The sequence below is a fragment of the Hyalella azteca genome, unplaced genomic scaffold, assembly GCF_000764305.2.
Source record: "Hyalella azteca isolate HAZT.00-mixed unplaced genomic scaffold, Hazt_2.0.2 contig9259, whole genome shotgun sequence".
Classification (NCBI taxonomy): domain Eukaryota; kingdom Metazoa; phylum Arthropoda; class Malacostraca; order Amphipoda; family Hyalellidae; genus Hyalella; species Hyalella azteca.
The window spans coordinates 76,806-94,345 of record NW_025939334.1 but is presented as its reverse complement, the minus strand read 5'-3'; the positions used below and the strand labels follow the sequence as shown (position 1 = coordinate 94,345).

General features: G+C 39.2%; 1 protein-coding gene across 2 annotated transcripts; it reads right to left on the bottom strand.

Moving 5' to 3' along the window:
* Positions 1 to 735: 735 nt before the first annotated feature.
* Positions 736 to 14,806, bottom strand: LOC108665963 (clustered mitochondria protein homolog). Of its 2 annotated transcripts, none has more exons than XM_018152771.2 (8): positions 14,657 to 14,806; positions 10,495 to 10,620; positions 9,508 to 9,629; positions 9,054 to 9,197; positions 8,689 to 8,860; positions 7,784 to 7,917; positions 7,365 to 7,501; positions 736 to 6,820 (listed from the first exon to the last, which is right to left on the bottom strand). In XM_018152771.2, the coding sequence occupies exons 1-8, from the start codon at positions 14,766 to 14,768 to the stop codon at positions 3,634 to 3,636; spliced, it is 4,134 nt and encodes a 1,377-aa protein (XP_018008260.1). In that variant the 5' UTR covers positions 14,769 to 14,806; the 3' UTR covers positions 736 to 3,633. The 2 variants fall into 2 exon arrangements, with proteins under 2 accessions (XP_018008260.1, XP_018008261.1); XM_018152772.2 differs by having other exon boundaries at positions 7,784 to 7,914.
* Positions 14,807 to 17,540: the final 2,734 nt, after the last annotated feature.

Here is a 17,540-nt window from a genome sequence, read left to right as displayed (position 1 = left end):
AGTAAAACCATATTGTCATAGATTTTATACTCGTAGTTATGCTTAAAACGTCCCTTCCACAACATGCATGTAAACTGTTCTTGAGTGATATGAACATGATGTGGCCAAGTTGGTGACAACAAGTAGTGTTATTTTTGTCTGTTTCGGGCGTCCAACATATATTCAAGTGTATCTAAAATACATACGTGAAATGAATATTTAACGTAGATAAAATTTACGAGTTACAAGTTTGTGAGTGGAGGAATTTGACTAATGGAACGCGGGGCACTTAACAGTTGAATTAGATCTGACTGATAAATCTATCGTTCCAATAAATGTTGACCTCTGATGGTTTCGTTCGTACTCGTCTGTTGCAGACATCATTGCTTTAAATGTATAAGCAGCAACAGGGATTTCCTTGCATCTGAGTCACGAGTTGTTTACTCGCACTGTTGATGGCCGCTTTGAAGATGAGGCTTATAAACGAGCTGACTCCGTTTGCTGCTTGGCTCATCTCTCAAGCTTAGAATTGCGGTAAATATAAAAGTTATATAGGGGAGAAACTGAAGCGATGGTTTCCTCTAATAGCTTTCAAAAATAATAATTAGTGTATCAATTTGGAAAGCATTGCCAATGCGAATTTAAAATTAGGAGGATTGATTGAAAAATTGAATTCTACCAACCCTAAACCAAGGGCTCGCACGAAAAGTTTCAAACGGCATGCTAAAGATCAAGGATGTTATTAAAACACGGGACGAGTCAGAATTGTATTGATATCTACAGTTGAACAATACATTCTGTAGCTAGATAACATAGTAGACTGGGCGGCTATACAGCCACGCATGAGGTGGGGCTGACACGTTTCATGACCAGCTGGAGGAGCTCACATTTCGTTGCAACAGCTCTGTGACGAACGTGTTGCACTAATAACATTGTGCATCGAGAAATATTTCTACCGCATTATAATGATCGTTCCTACGGCATCACGGACATGAAACAACTTCAATAAGGAAATGAGTTTTCTCGATGCAGACGCATGTCGACGATCACAACATACATGCATTCAACTTTATAACACTTTGCATGCAGAAGCCGTCATGCGGTGATGAGACACATCTTGCCTCGTGAATAAGCAGACCGGAAATTCATGTCGGCTACCAGTAGAAAAATGTGTTACATTATGGGGAATACGACTAGTAGTCAGTGGTGCATCTAATTTCACGACGGACAGGCTCGCTTATCGGGATGCTAACGGAAAAAAAAGTGAAAGAAACGCTTCGCTCGTCGCAGACGAACAGACAAGATCATTAAAATTCCAAGCAGAAATGACCAGAGTAGAAACCCGCATGCAATGGGTTTTCCTATATTACTTCCAACTTGTAAAATGGACGAAAAGCTGCAATAATTTCACGGACTTTGCAGGGCTGACATGATAGAATAATAACAATCGACGTATGCAGAACAGTAATCGCACCACACACATCCTAGAAAAATACCTCAAAACCGGTCTCATCAATATGAATTAACACACAGACTAACTTCGACAATAAAGTGGATACAAGTCTGCACAGCAACGCAAATATGCTTACGGTGACCGGCGAAGACAGCCATGGCGCAAAAAACATTGACTAACCATATCCGTTAGACATTCTTAGTAACCGACTGCACTTCAAACAGTCAAACGTGTAAAAAGGCCAACAAACCCAACAAATACACTGGGCTTCCATCGTCCCAACAAACTGATCAGTGGTAGCAGGGGTTGAGTAGTAGCAGGTTTATGGAAGCACGGAGTCAAAATAACTCGCGGGAAGCCCACTTCTGTACAGCAAGCATGCGATGAGATCTACTTACTGATTTTTCTACGTTCTATATGATAGTTATGCTATGCCAAGGAAGAAAGAAGCCGACAACGGAACGATGAGTGCATCGATTAAGGAGAACTATCGTCGATATGTGGCTAGTGGCATTGCATAGATCTATGGCACATAATCTTGAGGGTTACATTCGAATTTGCATTTTTCAACAGATATTGTGCTGCCGCATTAGGAGTAATGAAAAGAATGCAGCACGCAACTTGTGCTCCAAGAATCCCGATCGTTCAATTATTTTCAAGTGGGCCGACCTTAAGGAACCAAGAAGCGCAAGTACTAAAAAATATTCTCTTCTATTGTCTTCAATTTAATGGATTAACTTTGTACGATATGAAAATAATATCAGGAATCGTGAATATACGGAATAACAACTTGAGCATTCGCCCAATGTGACCGATTGTAATTAGAGAGATCAAAATCCAGTTTGAGTATCACTAGTATCGTACTACAATGGTGACAAACTGATTCATCAATATCGACTTGTTCAAATCCGACTATGACAATATCTGATAAAACACCGACGTTGTAACGTTTTAAATTCAACATACGTTTTTTTCAACAGCAGAAACTTCAAGCAAACATCAACACAGATAACACAATCACTTGAAATCGGCTTTCATTTTATCGTGGATGAACGTACGAAACGCCTTGCTTCAAGATAAAACAAAAGATCAAAACATCAACAAGTGCAAGTCAAGCTATAAACAACTCATCACGATGTCTTATGGCACAACTCTCTCCTCCCCCTTGAAGGGGCAGATGATAATGTATAGGCATAAGCGAGGAACACTGGTATAGGCTTATTGACTCGAGACTGTCTTAACGTATCACGCAGAACACAGCAGCGCTCACCAAATCACAGCAAAAACTTAGGAGTTGTGAACATAACAAAAAAATTGCACCGTTATTCCTTTCAACCTTCGATTGGTTACAAATAAGAAGCTAAGTACGGGTAACTCAGCAGAACACAATTAACTTGAAAGAAACGGATATCGCAACATGCCGTAGCCCTCATTTTAAAATCAACCTAAACACAACCTCCCCTGATCATTACCTTGTAATAGAACTGGGACGTCTCCATTTAGCACTTACCCCTCACATTTCTGAGGACATGTTAGACCTTTAGCCGCCATGAAGTCTAAAACGATACAAGACTTGGCCAGCACGGTCAACAAGAACAATTGCACGGTACAGTACAGTCGTGGCGCGACTAACGGTTCACAGCAATGCCAAAAGAGTCGGGCGCATCCCATCTGTACAAGTGACTATGATACAAGAATAAATTTACAAAGGCATGTAGGATCTGGGCCTCAGTTCTCTGCTGGCATTGCAGCTGAACCGAGAAGTACGTGCAAGTATTGGGCTCGGCTACAAGGAACTTTGCAATCAAAATGATTTGAGTCGCAACTGTACCTTGCTACTTCATTCACCAGTACAATGTTCTCTTCCCCTATTAACAGGAAACTCGAAGTGTTGCGAGTTCTCCCTATGCTACAGCTTTCGATAATCTTATTAAGTACAACGCGGACTGATTTCGTGGGATAAACTGGACATTTTGGATCGCCGTAGAACTGATAATCATCAATCAGCCTGGAATGTGACACCCAAATAATTTTTGTGATAAAAACTGGCAAGGAGAGGATGTGCGATAGTCACAAAATAAATGCATGTTAGGAGAATGGTCACAAGTCTCTCGAATCTACCATGACGAATTGTACCACTTCGTAAGATCTAAACAAATAGTTTTTAACGTTGAAAAAGCAACAAATGAAATTGAAAGGTTTCACCGAACTTCTATACTCACCGGAGGCTCATTCTCTTTGTCAGATGACTCCACGACGCCGTTTACCTTACAGCCGTCTTTTGGAGCAACCTGTTCTGGTTTTCTCGATTCTTCAGTGATAGCCTTTTCAGAGACATCGATCTCACTAAGATGAGTTCCTTTTTCCAGCAACGCTTGTCCACTTGCACCTTTCTCCAACTCTTCCTTAACTTTGTCAATTTCAGCGGGTGTGATGTGCACAAAGAGAATTCCGTTGATGACATTGAGCATCTCAAGAACTGAACAACGAGCAGGAGCTTGAATTTGGATTGGCGGTAATCCAAACTGATTGGAGGGTTTTCCGTTGTAAGCCTCGCTTATTTTCTTGGCCATTACAACAGCTTGCTGCGTCAGATGACGCAAGCACTCATCAGATTCCTTCGTTTTCTCGTGGTTCATTCCCAACTCCGATTTATAAATGGTGAAGGTTTCCTTCTCGTTCCTGAGAGCACTTCTGAAATCACCCAAACAACTTTGGGTTCGAGCCACCAAGTGATAACTCAGTGCCACTTTGAGGCTCTTCTCTCCAAAGAAGATTTTGTTAAGGGCGAGAGAATTCTCAAGGAAATTCAGAGACAGGCTGTACTGGCCTACTGCATACAAAATGAGGCCGATGTTTGAGTCAACAAGAGACACTTCTGGATGCTGAGGACCACTCACAAGTAGCAACAAATAGCGCGCACGGTACAGAAGTTTGAGTGCGACGCTGACCTGCTGGTTGGCGTAGCAGTAGAGTGCAAGATGAGTGTATTCGGTGATGGTGTAAGGGTGGTCGATGCCATTCACGCGCTCACTCATGAGGACAGCTTTTTGTTGGTAGCACATTGCATCTGTGTAGTCGCCCATGATGTAGTTTAGACGTGCAAGCATTCGTAAGCACTGAGCAATTTCTGGGTGCATGGCACCATACACGTTGTTCAGAAGGTTTAGCGATTCGCTGATCAGCTCGTAGCCATCTTTCAAGAAGCCCTGCTGGATTTTGGTCTGGCCTGCTGTGTACAGATTGAGTGCGTCACTCGCTCTGGGATTGATGTGCTTCACGATTGGGAACAGATTGATGACGTCGTCTTCAGAGAAGAAATCTGGACTCCGACCGAAGTAATCCCGAAGCTTCAGTTGGATGCCACAGCGCAGGCAAACGGTCCGCAGAAGCGAAATCTTCTGCAAACCAAATTTTTCAATTGCACTCTCGATAGAGTCGCAGAGAAGGTCGTAACCAAAGTACCTCTTACATTCGTGTTTGATTTGTTGCCACAAAGATCGAGGTGTCAACAATGACCACTCAGGCATACTGCTCACGTTCTTCTTGCGTTTCTTTTTAGACAAAAGTTCGTCAGTTTTAGAAGTGTTCACGCGCGGTACGCTGTTGCAAAGAAGGCAATTCAAGAAGTGCGAAATACCAGTGGATAAAGTGATGCTCTCAACGCCCTGGATGTACTTGGTGAGTATATGCTTCACAGACCTGAAGATTATTTCCCCAACAGCGATGGAGTGAGCATAGCTAAGTTCAGGGATCTTAGCTAGCATGTTTGCCAGCTTTCCGAGGTAACGGACGTTTATTCCACGAGAATGCATGGCCTCGCACAGTGTAGGGCCATCAGTAGGGGCGGAGGAGTGGTCAGTGAGGTCATGCACCATACTTGGCAGTTGCACTGACACGAGGAACTCTGCCGCATCCACCACGAGCTGTCGCTCTCTCTTGAAGCGCGTGCTATTGGCATCAGCGTGCTTCACTCCGGGAGAGAATACGTCACTGTTGAAGCGGATATCAAAGTCTGACTCTTTCAGCGACCCAACAGCTGCAGATGCTTTTTTGATTATGTCGCGAGTGTTTTCCTCGACTTGCTTCTCAGCAGCAATGCTTTCGGTAACGTTTTCGACTATTTTCTTCGCCTCATCAGCTTCAATTTCTTTGTTGTCCTTCGTCTCACCATCTTTAATTTGAAGCTGATTGACCACTGGCTCTTCTTCTGTTTTTTTCTCTTCATCAATTGCTTTAAGTTGCTGTAGTTTAGCAGGATCAGAAGTCTTGGCAGTGAGCTGCTGAAGATGGATTGCTGCATACTTAAGGAACATCATGTAGCGATGGTCAACAAACGCATCTACAAGCTCCTGGCGGAGAGTTGATAGCTTGTGTTGATGGCGGATAGGGAAGCCCAGTTTCTTGCATGCAGATGGATAATCTATTTCAGACGCAAGATCCAAGAAATTCACATCTGGAGGAAAGGTACGCAGTAGATCCAAGATATAATGACGACCGTCATTGCCGATTATGCCTTTGCATTCAACTGACGAGCAGAGCTCAACCTCAACTCCTTTGTCATTGAGGACCTTGTGGGGCAAGACCTTCAGTTGCTGCCCAGCTTTCTGGAGCAAGTCCATGTACTTACTGTGCGTCTCTACGGTCTTGCCAAAATCGATGGAGCCATAAACTACACTCTGCTCTTGCTCCCGCTCCAAGATGCCAGGAATGATAGACTGCGCTGTGATGCGGAAGCCCCGGTAGTCAACAACCACAGTGCCAAGAGTGTGAAGGCCTTCAGTGTCAGTGGCACTGTATACACGCACTCCTTGTAGGTCATTTCGAGGCGCTACAAACGCTGCCGCATCGCCCCCAACCTCCTTGTAATGATCCCTCACATCGAATCCTAAACTGAAGAATATATTATTCCAAATGAACATCTGCATTTTAGGATCCTCGCCAGGATTGATAGCCATTACATTACCATCAACCACAGCCATGGCACCTTTGGTTGCTGCAGACACAAAGTCGCTGTGTACCTTGAAAATAGCGCGCTCCCGCAGCAAGCGCTCAGGTAGAGATCGGCGCGGCAGCTCGCGGGTAGTTTGCAGCTCTTCGTTCCAGTCCCGCGTCTGACCAGGAATGTGTTCTTCGTAACCAAGTTTGCTGCTGAATGCATCTTCAGCGCGGATGGCATCAACGGTGTGAACCAAAGAGGGGGCTGTCCATGAGAACACTTGGTACGGGCAAGGCACGCGTTCAAGCGGATGGCGCAGGAGTCTCTTCTTTTGCAACAGAGCAAAGTTTCGCTTGAAGGTCTGAGAAACTTGGTTCAGAAGCTCCACCAGGGAGTGGCTCAGGTAACACGGTGTTGCAGGCTTTGGGTTAAACTCTTCAGTAGTGGTCCTGAAAAGTTGGCCAATGGGCGTGAGTTATTTGTTTCCTAATTAATTAAGTACAGCTCCTCAAACTAAAATAATCAAATCATAAAATGAAATGAGCTTAAACACTTGCCAAATTCTGCAAGGTAGACTGATAATAAAACAATGTACTTTCAAGAAATATTACGACATTTTAACGTTATTTGTCAATATTTGATGGTAAGAGTCATAATCTTGAAGGCTGGAACATCTACTATTGTTTGCTGTTCTTTCTCAGAATTGTCCAGGGTTGAAATTCGTCATTGATACATGTACAATAGTGTACCTGTATGTAATAAGTTTGTCGTTGTCATTTTAGTTTACAAGTTGAAAATAAAGGGAAGAACCTCTAGTGTTCTTATAACAAAATTACGTTACCTGCACAAAAGAGCGTCACATTGAACAGCTCTCTTCTATGGAAGCCGCCACAATTAGATTTATTAATTTACACTTCCAAGCCAAAGCGAAAAATATCCTGTACAAGCCAAAGCAATCAAATATCCTGTACAAGGTACGAGTCAGTGACTCACTGGTTGAGGTAGAAACCCCAGGGCGAGGCAGTGATATGACAGTTGTAGCCTTCAGCCGTGACCAGGAACAGGTAGAGTAAGTCTCCCTGCAGCTTGCGGGGGCCAGGAGGAGGATTCCAAGCACTAGTCGTTAAGATCTGCAGGAAATGGCAACATAAGTTTTCAATTTAGCCGCATCACTGAAGCGCATCTAGTATGTTAGGTTTAGATACCTAAAAACCTCTGTTAAGATCATTATTTGTGAACAAGATTAAAGATAAAGCTCAAATCAAACACTCTTTTTTGACTCATAATCGCGAGTGTACAAAATAAAGGATGAAACACAGTGAATTCAACAGCAAAAAATATATATATTTCCTTCAGTAAAGAGAAACGCGCAACACATGAAGAGCTATTTCATCAAACACTTGAGATAAGACCTTGAGGCACTGCGGTGTCCTGGTATCTTTGCTGTAAGGTTGCAGAGGAAGAAGAGGACGATCCTTACTGCCTGGCAGGATGTAGTCAGGGGGAGTGCAGTCCACTGATTCGACAACGCTGCGCTTCTTTTCTACTTAAATGAATTATATGTCAAAAGTTATGGTTGGAGAATACCTGAAAATTTTTCAAGTTGATGAACATTTTTAGACCGCACTTGAGGAAGCTGTCATATGAACAGTAATAAACAAATTAACCAATAATTGAGTTTCAATAATAATATGAAAGTAAAGAAAAACTTTCCAGCTTCCATTACATGGAAGATTATTCCATTTGAAACAATAATAAAAAATGTGTAACCTTAAAAATAGAATAGCATGTTTCTAGTCTGTGAAAGGAAATGATAACGGCTGTGAGAGGAGTGAAGAGTATATACCTACACGGCTGTGAGAGGAGTCGTGCGTATATACAAGTAACCAAGTCTATCAATTGAAGAAATAATCAGATAAAAACAAGAAATCTCTGCTATCGAAATTCAGTAAGCCATTGTACTTCCAACGGTGTGTTATTGATGACAGTCCAGAAAGAAGGAATGAGAGAAACAAACTAACATGAACACCACGAGTTCAGATCTATCAACTTCAATTGACCGCTTGATGTAGGCAAATTGATACACTGACACTAAAATTATCTCTCTGCTAAAATCGCACGATCACCAACAATTTAAGAACAAAAGAAACTTCAAGTAAGTTCTTCAAATTTACGTAAAAAAACGTTTCAAAGACCATCTAATGATGGAGAAACATTTTAAATGAAGATGTGTTTAATTTACTTGGCGATTTCTTTGCTTTTAAATTCGTGTTGAAACACAAACGTGAAAGTATTCAAACAAATTGAGGACTCTTACCAACAATATCGCCCTGAGTCACAATGTTCAGGAAGGCCAGTGACGCGCACTCAGTTCCACTGTACGCATCAACATCATCGAGACTCTTGAGCAGATCACGCACATGACGAATGTGGATGCGAGCCTCCCGCACCGTGTACGGGTTCTCTTTGATGTGCAAGACACACCCCTCCTGTCATTTCATGTTATTGAATTAGAAGCTTGTGAAAATATCTAACATTGTTCAGCAATAATATACGTACTGACCGTTTCACAAAGTGAGACCTGTAACATTAGATCCATTGGAACAAATGATACACATTCATCCATCCATACACATATTTTCAAGTTCATATATGCACTTTGTATTCGACCTAAAAACTCACTTTGAGACCTGGAATGGTCTTCAGTTCAGCAAAATTGTCAAGCTTAACATCATCAAGGTAGAGGGAGAAGCAAGTTCGATGGCTGGTGTCCTCACGATCCATGAGCAGCTGATGAATTTCTTGCACAAGCTCCAGGCTGCTAACCTGTAAAATATCGGGAGAATTTCACAAGGTTCATTCAACAGAGGCTATTGTGTTCATGTTTAAGTAGATATTAGCACTTAAATGAAAATTATATATAAACCATGAATAACAAAACAATGGCATGGTGATATCCAACCAGATCCTGTATTATACTTATGCACAACAATTAGAGATAAAAGAACATGCACACAACCACAACACTAATGAAACAAATTAAAAGGTAAGTAATATCAGCCAATCAATTTCCTAAAGGTTTTTAAATTTAGGCCCATAATTAGTGAAGAGGAGTGAAGATGAAAAGGGAATTCACCTGAATCTCAAATGATTCACCAGTGGGAGGCTTGATAGTGATGGTAAATCCAACATCGTGCAGCAGATCTTCTTCTGTTGATGTTGCAGGCTTTTCTGGAGAACTGCTCTCAGCGGCAGTTCCTGGAATCAATATTAAAATCTTTACCTCAGGATTGGTGCAAGGAAGATCAAATGGCAACAGCCACTAACATTCAGTTGAAAATAACAAATAATTTGGATCATGTGACAAGAAATGCTAAACAGGATAAATAGCCAGTACGTCTATATACCTATATAATATATACTTCGAGGCAATTTCAATGCATAGTTTATATATTGTCCAAGAAGTATTAGCAATAAAATTCTTATTCAAGTTATTGCCAATAAAATACAAATTTGGTTCAAAAAAATTTTATTCTTTAGTATACAACAGATGAATGATTTACTGTCAGTTCAGCCACAAAATGTTGGGGTAAGTTCAAACAAGCTGTAGTTACCAAGCCTGTGTGACTATGTAGCGGACCATTTTAATGGCAAATCAATTCTAACTCCACAGCACAGAAGGGTTTAGTGAGCTGTAAACTGAAATCTTTATTGAATATTAAAAAGCAGGCTCAACCTGAAATCATGTCCATAAGATATCAAATGACATAAAAAAATATAACTCAGTACTCACTGCAGTTAGTGACAGAGCGCGCATTTTCTCGTCAACAAAAACGAGAAGTCACAGACGGACAGACAGACAGACAGACTGGCAGATAGACATGACAAGCACAATAGTGTATTTTTTTTGCATAAATGAGAAAATGCGCTAAAAAGGCCACCTAACATCCATGGACAAGGCAAAAGCACCAACATTTTGGCCTATACCAGAACATAATTTGGCTACTACATGCCATACTTAAATTAATTATTACAGTATGAAGTTTTAATCAAGATTTGGGTCTATGGTATTGCTAGTAAAGCATTTGTCCCGAGGCTCAGAATGCATCCAGCCATCACTTGCCTGCTATCTTGTTTGGAGAATGTGCCGATTCAGAGCCAGAGGCATCAGTTGTCTGCTCTTTCTTTTGCAGGTTTTTTTCTTGAGACTCAGTTTCTGCTTTTTCTTTTCCATCTTCACTAGAATCATCTGTAACATAGGAATACATTAATTTGTCACTTTAAAATTAGCTAGATGGGTTTCTATTTGTCACTTGTAATTTAGCTAGATGGGTTTCTAATGGCTAGAAACTGGACTAAGCTAACCAAGCCAATATTAGGCCTCTGGACCAAGGTAATGAAGCCCACATTAAGCCTCTGGACCAACATTAGGGCATAAGAATAAAGCAATCAAGCATAGTAATGTTCCATTTTTTTAATTTTGAAATAAACTAGAGGATAATTTACTAATGAGCATTTTGAACAATGATACTAGTACCATCACTGGGGTGACCTCAGCCACTGGGGGGTGACTTCAGCCACGCCTATAACAGAAACAAATGACAACAAAATAAAATAATAAATGTTGGCCAAAGTGACTGAGGTGACTTTGGCCAACATTTATACTTTGTTTTACTGCCATTTGTTCCTGTTGTAGGTGTGGCTGAAGTCACCCCGGGTGGCCAAATTCAATCCAGTTGACGGTAAATCAATTAAGATAAATTTATTTCCTAATGATACTCGCAGTCACGCATGCCAGCAATGTCAGGTTTCTTATTTTCCTGCAATGTACACAAAGTGTAAAATTTTTGGCGAGCCAGGCAGCTAAGTATAGTTCAACAAATCTCATTAATTTTTATAATAATCAGCAACAAAAAAGCAAACAAGGAATTGCATTGTTCATTTTCTTCCTCATTTTGTAGGTAGTTAATTCAGACAATGATGAGTGCCCAGATAATGATGAATACCTATGTAATTTGAGATTGGTATGCTGAATTTGGTGTTAATGGAATTAAAAAATAAAATGGCATGGTCTAAATGTCAGTTCATGAAATAAATTGAGAGATAAGGAAAGAGGAACCCACCAGCATTGTCATAATTATAAATGTGGCCTGACATCCCCAACCAATGATAGATGAAGCCCTCATCTCTACAGATTGGACTCCAGCTCATCCCATGGACTCCTCATTGGACTCCAATATTTATCATCCCATAACTACTGAACTTTAATATATTTTCTGAACTTTAATATTGTTTTGAAATTATTTTCACAGTTCCAAATTTTTGCATTGTATCATTTATGTGTATCCTGTCTTATTTCTGCCAAAATTTCAGTATTCAATTCTTCCAATAACTTGAAAATAAATGTCGTCATATTCAAAACATCAATTATTTAAAATTACTTCCTTGAACCTGCATTTTGATCAACCAACTTTGTCTGAAGAATATTGTTCAATTCAGAAAATTTAAATAAATGATTATTCTGGTCATTAACTACACGTGTTTAAAAATATAGATTAGCATAGATAGGAAGAATTTGCTCCTTAAAGCAGGTTTCATTGAAGACCAGAGAATTTGTTTCATTGAGAATTTTGTTATCAGTTTTTACAATATATTAAACAATATTTTTTGCTTGCGCTGGTAAATCAAAATCAGGGTACCGATGGACATTTTTACTCCATCAACATTATCCGATGTAGTCCATATAAGGGAGAAGTCTACAACCTTCTCTATTGCAGGAAACTAAATAGTCTACATAGGTCTCTTGGAAAATCCTTTTTTTTTTGCAGGGTTTATTGTTCATTACAAGGTTCTCTATTTAATTTTTTTTTACAACAGAAAATTTTTGTATAACAGAAAATTTTCAGTCGTTTTTTTGTACAACAGAAAATTTTCAGTAGTTCAATTTCATTAATAGTTACGCTTATGATGTGTTTGTAATTCATGGATTGAAGAATTTGAATTAAAGAAATCAAAATATCTATAGGTACCCTGACTTTGTATTTACCAGTGCAAACAAAAAAATATATATATTTCCTTCAGTAAAGAGAAACGCGCAACACATGAAGAGCTATTTCATCAAACACTTGAGATAAGACCTTGAGGCACTGCGGTGTTGTAAAATATTTTAACTGAAATACAAAAGACCAAGAGAATGAAAGCAAACAGAGATCAGTAGCTGCCAAAAAATTATTTTCTACTTTTGAGTCTACATGAAAAACGTGGTCTTTAAAAATTTTTTTTATACATTTTATTCCTATTTTCAGAATATTTATCTGGAATAATAACTAGTTATGATTTGAATCCAGAATGAAACATTGAAAATAAATTTTTTTTTCTATTAAAATGAGTCATACAAGGTGTGTTGGTGAGGTTATATTTAATTAATTACCAAAACTTGTGAGCTTGAAGAAATAAATTCTAGTAACTATAAGCAGATCAAAAATTTTGCAAGTAATTTTTGTTGAAAGAAGTGTTTGTCTTCCAATTTTTGCACAAGGTGCTGATTGGAAAGCAGACAACAATTTGTCCTATGCACATGATTTGACAATGCCATGCAAATGATGCAAATTAGATTTAAGAAGCAGTAATCTTGGATATTGTTTCAATCATATTGCATCTAAACTCCTAAAACTTAGCATGCTGTTCAGAACAAGGCCAATATTTTTGGATAGAGCGAGTGGCTCGGCTACTTTCAATGACAAAAAGTCACCAGCCAGCAGGTACAGCAATTACCTTGCTGCTTGTGCATTGTCCCTACAAACTATATAATGCAGATAAAAGATAAGAACTAGAGGTTGTAGAGTTTAATGATCACACGACTATAAAACAGTTGAAATTGTAGTAGGAAATTGTGGCTATTTTGTTTTCAAAATTAACTTATTTTGTAGGAGGATGGCAACTTAAGTGATGTGGTGATGTTATTGGCATTAAAATAGAAAGTAGAAATACTGAAATTAACTGAACATGTGATCCATCATTTCCATGAATAGGCTAAATCAACCTACATGCCAGCCATATCATCTATAAAGCAAAGAATCACATAAATGTATACCAAGTTAAATTTTTTGAACAAAATTAGTAACCAATGGTAGCTAGATTAAATATCCAGAGCTTGGAAGATAATAGGCTATTAATTTTGTTGTTACTACATAGTGGCAAAGCAAAGAGTTTTTTAGACTCTCCTTCAAGTTCGATTTTGAGTCCTATAAGTAGAGTTAGTAGACCAGCAAAGTATCATGGATACCAGCATTATCATACATACAAAATGGGTTTAAATCTTGAGTAAATGATAAAATTAAAAATTAACTGATTCTAAAAATCACTGGTTTGCCACTATAAAATGTTACAGATATAATAAAGATAAACTTGGTCAAGCAAAAAATCTAGGTAGTAAAACATTTTCCAAACTAGTTCAACTAGGCTTAAAATAAAATAGAAATTGAATCAAGATGAAAATAGGAAATCACAAAGTAGGTAGGCAGCGTAGGCTTAACTCAAACTTGTAGTTGTAACAAAATGTTCACATCTAACAAAAATTGGGAAGCATAGAAGACTAGTTCAGTGGTCCAAAATTTGCAAAGAAAATCAATAGGTATATTTAGATGAAGTCTTATGCAATCAAGTTAAGCTAATGAATCAACTACTTCACTTGTATGGTCAGGTATATAGAAATTAGCAGTTAGCACAGCCATGGCATAGAGAATTCCATTATCAGGCCTCTGCTATGCTATGCCCAGAATGCCCTAAGGCTATCTGGCTATGGCCGTATGGCGTCACACAAACTTTCATAAATCCATGATCAGGATTCAGGGAGGTAAAATTTCTGGAGCAAGTCAACCTTTGACTGTTAAGTATTATATACACAGTAAACGGAAAATTTCTCACCACATGAGGCTTGTTAAAATGTTAGTAATTGCGCACGAAGCCGTAGCGCCGGTTTTCCAAGAAAATTCACAATCGTACAATGTTTGAATATTAAATGATGGTAAAATCGAGAATGAAGTCCCTCATTGCGATTGAAACAAAATTTTAAAAGATTTTCTACGCAGAAGATCGCGAACGATACCATGCTCGTTTAATCCAAAAAGTACCCAGAAAAGTCCCAGATCAAGGATGGCACTCGACGTCTTCCTTACCCTATGCACGCGTAAAGGCGAAAATTGCGTACCCAAATCAGCCGGCTAACTTGTATTTTTACCTGTATACATTGTACGTAAAAATAATTCTAATCACAATATTCATACCTTCTTCAATAGAACTGACGTCCAATTTTAACTCATTTTCTTGCTCAAGTGATAAGGCAGTCGTTGTATTTTCTTTGTTTTTAAGAGTATTGGCATTAGACACTAGTGCCATGGTCTTCTCAGCAGTCACGTGGTTCGAGCAATGCCAGGGGTACCACTATTACAAAATTCGACGGTTGCGAGGCAACACAATGCCGAGAATACAAATTGAACGAAAACATATGAAAAATAACAAAAAATCGTCGTAAAGTTTGGAAATGTTTTGAGAATACGAACCAAAATGCAGTTTACCAGTGACTCAAATGCAAAATGAATACAGGTATGTTGATGTCTAAGGAAAATTTCATAAATTGGAGATGTAGAGTTACGAATCATAATAATTTGTTGTTTCAAATAGCAATTTTTTGTAAACAAATATTTCANAATTAAAAATGCAGCATTTGTAGCTATCCCTCACCCAGCAGGTCAAGGACTGTAAGAGGATCTATATTCTAATCTATACCATAGGTGGCCACCGCAATTGACAGTAATAGTAACAATGGTTTTAAGAGTATATTAGGCCGTAAGGCCTGTCGCCGATTCTGAACGTCGCAGAACTTCTCACAGCTTGTTACCCGTCTCAAACACCGATTCGACACTTTCACGAACTCATCTGCGCACTCGAACGTAAAACCTAACTTGACGCTCAGCTCGCCCTGAAGGAGTTATGACTGCTGTCTCAACGCACAACTCGGTGCTCAAACTCAACACACTATATCGGTGTCTCAAACACACAACTCGGGGCTCTAATTTTCAATGTGCTTTAATTAACTGTCTGACCTACTTGCCGATTTTGACCAAACCGTCGCAGGCATCGGGGATTATGCCCGCACCTTCATTGCCAGTCTTCGTCATCCGAACTGTAACTACTGGGCCACCCAGTCTCGTTAATGAATTCGATTTTATTAGCCATTTTATTTAGAAATAGTTTTTGCACTCTTAGTGCGTTACATCTTGCTAAATTAGGTAGCGTATCATGCTCGAGACAGTAAGACGCATTTACTGATTTAGACAAAGGCTCTACAGGAATTTATCATGGCAAATGCAGTATATGAGGGTCCAAATGAAACATTTTTAAGTTTAACAATAAATTGGTGATTAATGCAACCAAAGGATAGTAATAAATTGCATTAATAAATTAATGCAACCAAAATTATACCTAAAATTTCTAGTGTAGTAGTGCAGAAGCCACCAGAGCATGCTTCTGAATTTTCCGTAAATCTTAACAATTTTAATTCATTAGGGAAAGCCGTTAGAGTTGTTGCCTGGGTGTACAGGTTTCCCCACAATTTTAATTGATATTGGGGTGCGTGGTGACCTCCGGTCACGACCTTTAAATCGGTAATACACGCTGCTTAAAAACTTTTACTAGTATCAAAAAATTAAAAGTTCACACTCATATGTTAACAAAAAAGTTCAGTTAAAGCATGTTCACAGCAGTCCTAAGAAAAAAATAACAATTTCGTTATGTAACATCCTAAAAAATAAAACAACGTGCTAAAACAATTCGGCAGGGTCACACATGTCTTCCCACCCTCCCCTCTCTCAACCCTCCATTCCTCAAGACCCCACTCTTATCAATTTATCATCCTCCTCTCCCTCATCCACNGGTTTCAGCGTTATTAGGCCGTAGGCCTGTCGCCGATTCGTAACATCGCAAAACATTCACAGCATTTTGCGGTCTCGAACTCGCAACTCACTGCTACAATTCTGCTATGCTTAACCGCCCGGCCTCCTTGCCGACTCTGACCAGAAACTGGCGCACATAGCTGGGATCGAACCCGCGCCTCTCTGCGCCAATCTTGGTACTCTGAACTTTAACCATTGGGCCACCCTGCCCAATGAAGGAATTTCCAAATTAAACAAGAATGGCTCACCAAGTGCCGAGTTACCAAACTAGATTTCCAATTTTATTGTCTAAAAATTCGAGACTAGCTAAACTAATTTCAAGAGAAACTCATCGAATGAATCATAATTGTGTATTAAATGAGACTTTGAATTATTCGCTGTTAAGATTCTGGATACCTTCAGCTGGAGCCCTTCGAAATATCTTGAAATATTGCCTCGTTTGTCGCAAAGTCTAGTGTAAGCCATACCAGAGCGCAATTGAAATGAAAATACCATTCAATGGTCATTGAAATAGAAAGACCCTTCAATGAAAAGACTAGTCTTACCAAATGTTCAACTTGCAATAAACTTTTACTTTAAATTTTTTGGAAACGCTGGCATTTACACTACCTGACTTCACTTCGTGAAAGAACTCTGTCCAGCAATGTAACTTCTAGTAATACTGGTAAGATAGAAGATATTGTACAAATTTATATCGATCGCCCTCGTGTACTTGGAAAATCAGGATGAATAATTCCTTTGATTGTTGGTAACGATAACCTTGTTCGTTCTGTAGAATTAGTTACAGACTCTGGAAGAGAGTTATTTTGTACAGAGATAAATTTCTCCTTTCCTAAATATTTTGTATCACTATGTCTAATTTCGTTCTGTAATTATGCCGTTTCTACTTCATTTGTTTAGTCCATTTACGCGCATTGTTATTAGGTATTGATCGTGTTCATTTCGCCGGCCGGGAGAATGTCGGGAACGTAACGTAATCCCGACGTCGACATACGGGTTGCATTTTGCATCAATTTATTAATTTTGGTTGCATTAATTTATTAATATTCTTTGGTTGCATTATTCACCAATTTATTGTTAAACGTAAAAATGTTTCATTTAGACCCTCATATATTGCGTTTGCCATGATAAATTCGGGTCACCTGCCGAAGACCACCACTGCCCTGGATGTAATGGACCATCATGATTCCTGCCTTCCGGAACGTAGCCTTCAACA

Bases quoted from the DNA above. Each gene is read 5' to 3' on its own strand.
- LOC108665963 (XM_018152771.2), bottom strand. From the start codon at position 14,768: ATGGCACTAGTGTCTAATGCCAATACTCTTAAAAACAAAGAAAATACA. The intron at 10,621-14,656 runs GTATGAATATTG...CCTATGTTACAG, and splicing joins CGTCAGTTCTATTGAAGAAG to ATGATTCTAGTGAAGATGGA. The intron at 8,861-9,053 runs GTGAGTTTTTAG...ATGAAATGACAG, and splicing joins AGACCATTCCAGGTCTCAAA to GAGGGGTGTGTCTTGCACAT.